This window comes from Penaeus vannamei, chromosome 10 (genome assembly GCF_042767895.1).
Source record: "Penaeus vannamei isolate JL-2024 chromosome 10, ASM4276789v1, whole genome shotgun sequence".
Lineage (NCBI taxonomy): Eukaryota > Metazoa > Arthropoda > Malacostraca > Decapoda > Penaeidae > Penaeus > Penaeus vannamei.
The window spans coordinates 11,795,685-11,804,549 of record NC_091558.1 but is presented as its reverse complement, the minus strand read 5'-3'; the positions used below and the strand labels follow the sequence as shown (position 1 = coordinate 11,804,549).

General features: G+C 39.9%; 1 protein-coding gene across 1 annotated transcript; it reads right to left on the bottom strand.

Annotated features, from left to right (window-relative positions):
• Positions 1-3,563: 3,563 nt before the first annotated feature.
• wts (serine/threonine-protein kinase warts) lies at positions 3,564-8,865 on the bottom strand (the record flags this gene model as incomplete). The annotated part of the gene is given in 6 exon segments (XM_070126308.1): positions 3,564-5,045; positions 5,669-5,949; positions 6,093-6,271; positions 6,507-6,604; positions 6,774-6,958; positions 7,251-8,865. Coding segments are annotated over 6 exon segments (2,775 nt in total), but the record flags the coding sequence as incomplete, so codon positions are not given.

Sequence of the window (8,865 nt, the reverse complement as noted above, 5' to 3'; positions counted from 1 at the left end):
CTAATGATGATAATTGTAAAAATCGTAATAATCAAAATTATTGTGATTACCATTACCTTCATTGTTATTATTATTATTGCTATCAACACTATCATCATTATCATATATATCAATCTTATATTTTTTTACTATTACACTTGGAATGTATTCTGATATATAGAATCTCGTTCCTTCCAGACATGCGTCTTTTTATTTAATATATTTTTTTCAATAAGTATATCATATTTCTACAAGATTTGGATAATTTAGATAGATAATAAAGCACGCTAAACACGTCTAATATTTACGTATAATATTCATGCACATGTATCAACACATTTCAAAAACAGTACGCGCTCTCTCTCTCTCTCTCTCTCTCTCTCTCTCTCTCTCTCTCTCTCTCTCTCTCTCTCTCTTTCTCTCTCTCTCTCTCTCTCTCTCTCTCTCTCTCTCTCTCTCTCTCACACACACACACACACACACACACACACACACACACACACACACACACACACACACACACACACACACACACACACACACACACACACACACACACACTAGGGTTCGACTGGTAATGTAAATTTGCAGATTCATATTCTTGTAAATTTCATAACTGTGTGCATCACATCACATGTGTTAATAATCACCTTACAGGAGTTTTTTATTGCCAAAGTTCTTGTGGTTATAAAGATTGAAGTAACTGTTAAATATCGTTCTCGGATTTACTAAAAGTTTTAATAACAATCCACATAACTTTTTAAACTTCAGAATCCTTTGTAACTGATTTATTCCTAGAGTTAAGCGCACTTAATGGGTCAGTGAGGCAAGGCCCCCCGAGTGCTAACCAAATACTCTTGAGTTCGAGGCTCTCTGGTGCCACGAGTTATCAGGACCCCAACTATTCCTGGCACCCGGGGTGGGGGAGGCCACCTATAGACGTTGTAGGTCGCGGCATCTCTCATTCGACGTGGACCCTCCTTATTTACACTTATCTAATTATTGTGCAAAATATGTAACTGTGAATGATTGTCAATTATTTCCCAAGTAAACGAGAGCTGAATTAACTAATTTTCAAAAATATTGCAAGTAATCTTCAGTGTTGGCTTGCGAGGATTTGTGGGTGTGTTCCACTTGTTATTTTGATTGTATTTTGTTCGCAGAAAAGTGTTATGTGGATCTGATTTTGCATTGCTGCTGTATTCTCACTCAAATTTTATCTTATAAATTGTCTGGGACTTAAGATTGGGGAAATATATTGCAATTATGTTCTCAGACTCTCATTACTAAAAGATAGAAATACCCAGGTATTAGTACATGCTTTAGATGGTTAATGCTTAACGGTTGGTATGAAGAAATGTGCTAGACATCAAAGGTCAAATAGTACTATCGAAAAGTATTGTGACGAAAAGGGTAAAATGAGTTTATGATGAGGACAAAATGTGATTATCAAAAGTCGTAGAGCGCTATAGTATAAAATGGTAATGAAAATGTAAAGAATGAGAATAAACAGGGTAAGGCGGGGATTAGTAAAAGAGTGAGGGGGTTAAAGGGCGAAGGGCGATTAGATCAAATGGGGGAAGCAAGAACAAGGGGAATGAGACAAAGAAACTGGGGAAGTAAGTGATCAGAAAGAACGTCAGGAGGGGAAGGACTCACAGAAGGACACGGTTGTGACAAAAGGGAGTAACGTGAAAATCCAGGAGGGAGGGAAAGGGATAATCGGGTGTGCTGAGGGAGAGTTGGGGGGATAGGACGAGGATAAAGGTGGATGTCAGCATTTACTTTGAACGTATAGGAACTGGGAAGAGAGAGACTGACGGGTGTGTGAGTGAGAGAAGCGTTCGCTTAGCTATGTTTAGGAAGTTTTGAATGACCTCCAGAGTGGCGTGGAGAGGTCTGAGAGACGGTTTTCGTAATAAGTAGAAAAGGAGACAGATGTAGGAGCAGAGGAAGAGGTGGGTGTAGGAGAGAATGTCGTGGGAGAAGATGGGGTGGAAGGTTTAGTTTGCCCATTGTAATAGGTAAAGTGAGGTAAAGTAAGTGTCTGGATTTAGAATAAAAGAATTTGACTGGGAGTGGGGGAGGGTTGAGGTAGGGTGGTAAGGGGTAGGGGGATGAGGTGTTGGGGAGTTGCTTAGACATCTTGGAAAGAAGGGAGAGGGGCGGAGCGAAGGAAAGGGTTAAAGTAAGTAAGTCTCTTCGGCGTGATTGTACAGAACAATTTGAACTATCATGGACACGTTGGGCACATCGAGAGCAGTGGGTTGGAGAACGCCAGTGATTGGCAAGGTTGCTATGTCGACAGGCCAATCAGCCGGGGAGATGAGGACAGTTCCGATATAAGTATCAAGGGAGGAGTGATGGGCAGGAATGAGTTTGCCAGTGAGGTCAGTCAGGGTAAACAATGCACGAACTTGGGACGGCAGCAGAAATAAACTTAGCAGACTTGCTTTTGGAGACTGAAGAGCAGGGAATTGTCAGAGTATAGAGCTGTAGGGGAAATCACAAAAAATCGATTTGGCTGGGCTAAAAAAAAGTACTCAAAAGGTTCGTAGAGGTGGAAGTAGTAGGATAACGAGGACGGGAGAAATAGGGATTGGTGTGGATTAAGGGAGTACAGCTGGTGGAGGGGGTAGAAAATGAAGCAGACTGGGCAAAAGGAAAAGATAGAGTGGAGGATGCTGGGAGAGGAAAGAGTGTATTCTAAAGGTTGACTGACAGCCAGGGCGGATGATTCGGAAAGCCATTGAGTTTACTTCAGTTAGACTAATAGAGTCCGGTAACAACTAACACAATACCAGCCTTTCATTCTTTCAGCACGGCTCTTACACCTTAGGAAGTGAACAGAAGGGGATGAAGAAAAGGAAAAACAAAGAGAAGGGGGAGGAGAGACCATGTAAAATTGGTTGAGCTGAGGAAGGAGACCCAAGACAGGAGCAAACCCCATCAATGGGCCTCATTCCCCTCTGCTATGCCCTCAACAATAACAACAGATAGTGGGGGTAATGCTTTAGAGCTTCAATATTTATTTGACTTTTTTTTCCTAAGCGATTGCATTTGGCAGGCATAGTGTATTTTTAGAGGCAGCTTTCCAGAAAGTTCTCCAGTGAATCTCCATTTACTAAGTAGGTAAGCGGTAACTGGAAGCTAGAACATAACTGGACCTTCACTGCTGATTTTTTATACAGTAGTATCGAATGTATCATTAAAATTTCTTGTTGTCTTTATTCCAAGTTTTTTTCAATTAAGTCTTTTCAGTACATCAGATTGCTTCAATATCTCATGTTGTTCAATCCTTCTGATATAACTAGAAAGTAATAGACTGTCCTCTGGAACCTAATTCCTTGCATGTTCCCTCCAAACTTAAGTTATTAATAGGTAGCTCTGAATGGGGTGGTGTGATACAGAATCGTATGGTATCAATATTCATCCTTTATATCAAAGTCATTTAGTTTTCCTGATCATGATTTCAGTCTCTGGTCTTGAGGATTGTGAACTGTGTGAATATAATCATACTAAAAGTAATCTGTGTACATGTTTGTCAAATCTTTCTTTCATTTGTTTAAGGAAACAAAAAGTAGTTTTGTTTTTCTCTGCAATTATTTACATAAAACAATACAGCCATTTACAACATATAAGATCAGGCTATACACAATTTACAAATATACTGGTAGAAGAACTACCATTAGATACTCGAAGACACTTGAGGAAAGACCCTATCCCAGATGGGAAGACACAAAGTTGCTATAGGGAGAAAAGGGATTCCTTAATTCGACATATTCCAAGGGCCCTCACGCTCATTCTGTTTAGATGAAAAACAAAGTTCATCCACTCAAGACCTTATCATACAATAAAAAAATATATTTACAGTTGTCTATGACAAACATACGAGTATTTCACATTTCACTGTAAAAGTGTATTACATTATAAAACAAATTAAACATTTGCTAATTGGGACTTTGTGACTTTGGTCTTGTAGTAATCAAGACAAGTGAGAGCAATACCTTGACAAAGAAACAATAGGCACATCCAAACTCTTTGCTTCATATTGTTCACAATAAGAAGAAGAATAAGGGTGACTTTCCACCCTGATATAAGCATCATATGATTTACCAATATATTAAGCAATAAAACACTACAGAAGGCACCAAATTACTCACTATTAATTAAAAGCATTCTGGGAAGATATTGGGAATGTGTCCCTATTAGCTGAAATTCAATCTGTTTATTGTGTCTCTTTGGTTCATGGAGTCCCCATATCATACATACCCTGCTTTTCAACTATATCACCATATCTAACACTCAAAAATATACAAAATCACAGCTTGCTTTTCCCATCACTGGGCTTAACAACACGAGATTGCTACTCCTTTCTGCCACCTGTACCTAAATACGTTCAACTTGGTGGTAGGCTGAGGTAAGTCACTGTTACACTTCTGTCTAGCAAGAATTCCCATCATAGGGCAACTCAACCTAATGTGACAGTGGCTGCTACCACAGTCTGCCACTACCATATTATTCATGTGATCAGTAATTTAGATCCCTGACATGTTAAAATATTATTTTCTCAATTATAAAAGTAGATATCTAAAAATATATCATATTTCCTGATTTCATCACATCTAGAGCTGCCACATTGGACCCAATCATACATAGACTGGATGTTGACTGTCCTTCTCATCGTTACCACTTCCTCCGGGAGTACTGTCAAAAAATCTTCTGAAGGTAAACTCGAAGAATGCATGTAGTGGCTGATTGCTATTGTTGACCCACTCCAGGTCACTCTCGTTGGGTTCGCTAGGTCGGAGCTTGTCTGGATCGATGGGATCGAAATTGGAGGTGTCTGTGGGGTGTTTTATAGTGGGAGTGTAGAGTGCTTGCTGCTTTCTCAGGCCGCCTTCGAAGTCCAGCTCCTTGAAGAAGGGATGTGCCTTTACCTCCTGAGCACCATTACGTCCTAGTCTTTGTTCAGGGTGGGTGCACAGGCTCAGGATCAAGTCCTTGGCTTCTGGTGACAATTTTGCTTGCTTGGGGATTCTCAGGGTTGTCTCCCAATTTATGACCTGAAATACAAAAGTAAAGGTTTAATATGTGCAACCAGTCATGACTTTATGTAGTCTACTGTATTTTGTGAATTCTGTAGCACAATTAGCTCTACAAGTGGTGATTTTTCCCCCTAATGCTTTTAACATTGATGCTGTTATCATTATTACTGACTTTAAGATTAACATAATCCTATCAAAATGCTAGTACTAATAAATATGTTTATAAAGAATCTTGCCAAAAATCAAGGAAAAGTATAAACAGGTAGCACTAAAAATTGACTCCTTTGTGACTTGGCACTTGTGGAGCCATCTCTGTGTAAATATAACAATGTAAATTACATTAGACATGTTGTGGCCATGGGTTGAAATAAGGAAGGAAGGAAGAAAGGAAAGAAGGAAAGGGAGGGAGAGGGGGAGGGAGGGAGGGAGGGAGGGAGGGAGATAGAGAGAGAAGGCACATTCCCATGAATTTATATATCACAGATACTTTTAAATCATTGATAGGATATATTTTAACTAGCAATTCTTAGCAACCTGGTTATTATCCAGAAATTTAATTAGAGACTATGGGAAAAGAAGTAGGGGAGAGTAAAATCATGAGAGGAAGAGAAGGGAAGGAAAAACCTGATTAAATACCTTACCTTATATTGTGTTTCTGGTGGTGTACTGGCAAGGAATGGTGGCTGCCCTACTAACATCTCGTACAGAATTACTCCAACACTCCACCAATCGCAGAGCTGTGTGTAACCTGTACGGGATAGCACCTCTGGAGCTATGTAATTTGGGGTTCCTACGAGTGAATGGGCTAGACAGCGAAGATGCTGTCTTCTGCGCCTTCTCTCCAAGGGCTTCAGGTCATTGCATCGGCACACAATATCATTGTCACCACAAGGGTCTATGGAATCTTGTCTGTTGTGGTCACCTGCAAAATGATAGCAATGATGTCAGTGCTGTTTTGTAAGTAACTATTTTCATTAATGAAATGGATAGTTTCCAAATGAGACACTGGATTACTATTTAAATCTTCAAAGCTAAAACAGTGAGTGAGACAGGAGGAGTACTTACCAACTCGCTGATAATATTTGGAATTGTGTGTCCACCTAAATCCAGTGCACAGACCAAAATCAGTGAGTTTAATGTGGCCATCGCGATCAATAAGAATGTTATCTGGCTTGATATCACGGTGAATAAAACCCATCTTGTGCACACTCTCGATTGCACAAACCAGTTCCCCTATGTAGAATCTGTGGAAAATCATTTGATTAGAATTCAAGTATGAGGCATACACATTTTTCTAGTTTATATAAAACTGAACAACTTTTAAAAATTAACCAAGTACCAGATACCATACATACAAAACTATAAAATATGAAAACAAAAGACATGACAGAAACATAACAAAACGTTTATAATATCAAAACTCTTCATACTACATGATGATTTAATTTTTCACTTAAAACCTCTTTTTTTTAAACGCACCTTGCCAACTGCTCCTTGAAGATTCCAAATTTGATGAGCAGAGACATAAGATCACCACCAGGGATGTAGTCCATAACAAAGTAAAGGTTGTCTTTATCCTGTTGACAAAGGGAGGGGGAAAATCATTTGAAAATTCATGAAATAAACAAAATTTTGACATGCACACCAAACTGATATTTAAACATTCAGAGATCATACCTATGCATCTTTAAACATGACTAAACAAACTGGCCTACAACTAAAAACATTTTCCTTTACAGTACTCACTTGAAATGAATAGTAGAGTTTGACGACCCACTCGTTGTCGGCTTCTGCTAAAATGTCCCTCTCTGCTTTCACATGGGCCACTTGATTCCTCTTCAGGACATCAGCTTTGCGCAAGGTCTTCATTGCATAGAGCCGGTGTGTATCAAGCTTGCAGACAAGGGCGACCTCACCAAATGCACCAACACCTGGTAATTGCAAAAATATTTTTGAGTTTTTTGTTGGTATCATTCTAAATTCTCTACCATTTGAGGAAAAGCTATCTTTAAGCAATGTTTAGAATAAATTCTAACATACATCCATAATTAAGAAGAGATATGAAAGATATTGTATATATTTGTATATGTGAATATATATGCATTAAGAAAGCATTCAGAATACTGAATCTATTCTATAGCTATTGAGTAATAAAACAGAGAAGCTGATAAAATAACATTAAAAAATAAGTTCTCATCAATAACATCTATTAAGGAGACTTACCTATGGTCTTTATTTTCCGGAAAAGTTGTTTGTCCATTTTTGCTCTCTTTAACCTTATGAAGTTTGATTCCTTTTGAGAAAGCATTTTACGCATTTGGGATTGATCTTTGTCAGACAGTCCAATTTTTTTCATTTCTTTCTCAAGTTGCATTCTTCTGTTTTCTCTTTCTTCACAAGATTTTATCACATTTTCAATGTGCTGTTCCATGTAGAATTTAAAGGCCTGAGGAGATAAATTTCGAACTTTTGACTCGCATCTCTGAAGTTCCATTTCAGAGCTTAATTTCTTTCTTTCAGGTATTGGCGATTGATGAGTAGTTTTCTGCTCCGTTGGAGGTGGTGGTGGGGGCACTCCTCGACAGGACTGCCCAGAGGAATACCCAGATTCTAAGGTTAAATCTGACTGAGTGGAGGGAGATGATGTGGCAGTAGAAAGGCACGATACAGGTGATTGAGATAACGCATGAGTGTCATGGGAATTTACAGAAGAAACAGGACTCTCGGATCGAGAAGCACTGGAAGCTGTATCTGCCATCACAGGAGAGAATTTTCTTTGAAGAGGGGGATGACTCAGACCTGGTGTTAGGTTGGGATCATAACAACTGCTGACTGTTTCTACAGCACTAGTTGGCTGCGTTGTTATGATGGAATCAACCGTACTAACTTGAGTTATTGGTATGTGAGCCAAGGGAGTGGAAGACAAATCTAGTTCCTGCACTGGAGTATCTTGAACTGGTATGCTGGCTACAGGCTGAGCCATATATCCTGGATTATAAGCTCTAGCAGCTGCCATTGCTTGTATAGTTGAATGATAGCTGGGGGGATCTGTGGTTGGCACTACTTCACTATTGCACGTTACTGCTAATTGATAATTACAGGATGAAAGTCCTGGTGAGGATGAACCTCCACTCTCTTGTGGCATCATTTGTGCTAATCCCATCCCAGGTACAGCTTGAGCTGCAGCAGCAGCCTGCGCTTGCTTCTGCTGGATGGAAGAGGCATATGAAGGAGGTGGAGCCGAGACTGGAGGTGAAGCTGGAGCAACAGCTGTCTGAAGTACTGGTTTCTGAACCTGGGTACTTTTGACAGACTGCATGATAATTGGGGTAGGAGTCTTTGCTTGTCGGGAAGTTTGGCCACCACGTGGAAGCGAGACAGGAGACATGGACGAAGGAGGTGATAGTGATGATGGTGATACAGGATGTGGAGTTACAACAGGACTTGGGCCCTGGAAGTTTAGCTGAGCAGGGCTTTTTCTTGCATCTTGGGTGGGACTTTGCCTATTCTGCATTGTTGCATTATATGACGGTGGGGGTGCTGTTAGTTTCATACCTCCTACATGCTTTAAGGCAGATCCTAATGGATATGGAGGCGGGCGTTCTAACTGGTTTCCATTATTTAAAGAGAAAGCCTGTATCTGGTTAGTAAGCTGCTGTTGCACCTGAGCACTATTCTGCACCACAACTGGCTGCTGTCGTCCACCAAATGAGACAGGACTAGTACCCCTTTGAGGAGTTGAGCTTTGTGACACATTATTAATATTTACATAATTAGCTTGCGATTTATTCTTGCTTGGACCTGGAGAGAGTCTTGATAGTAATATTGGTCTCTGGCC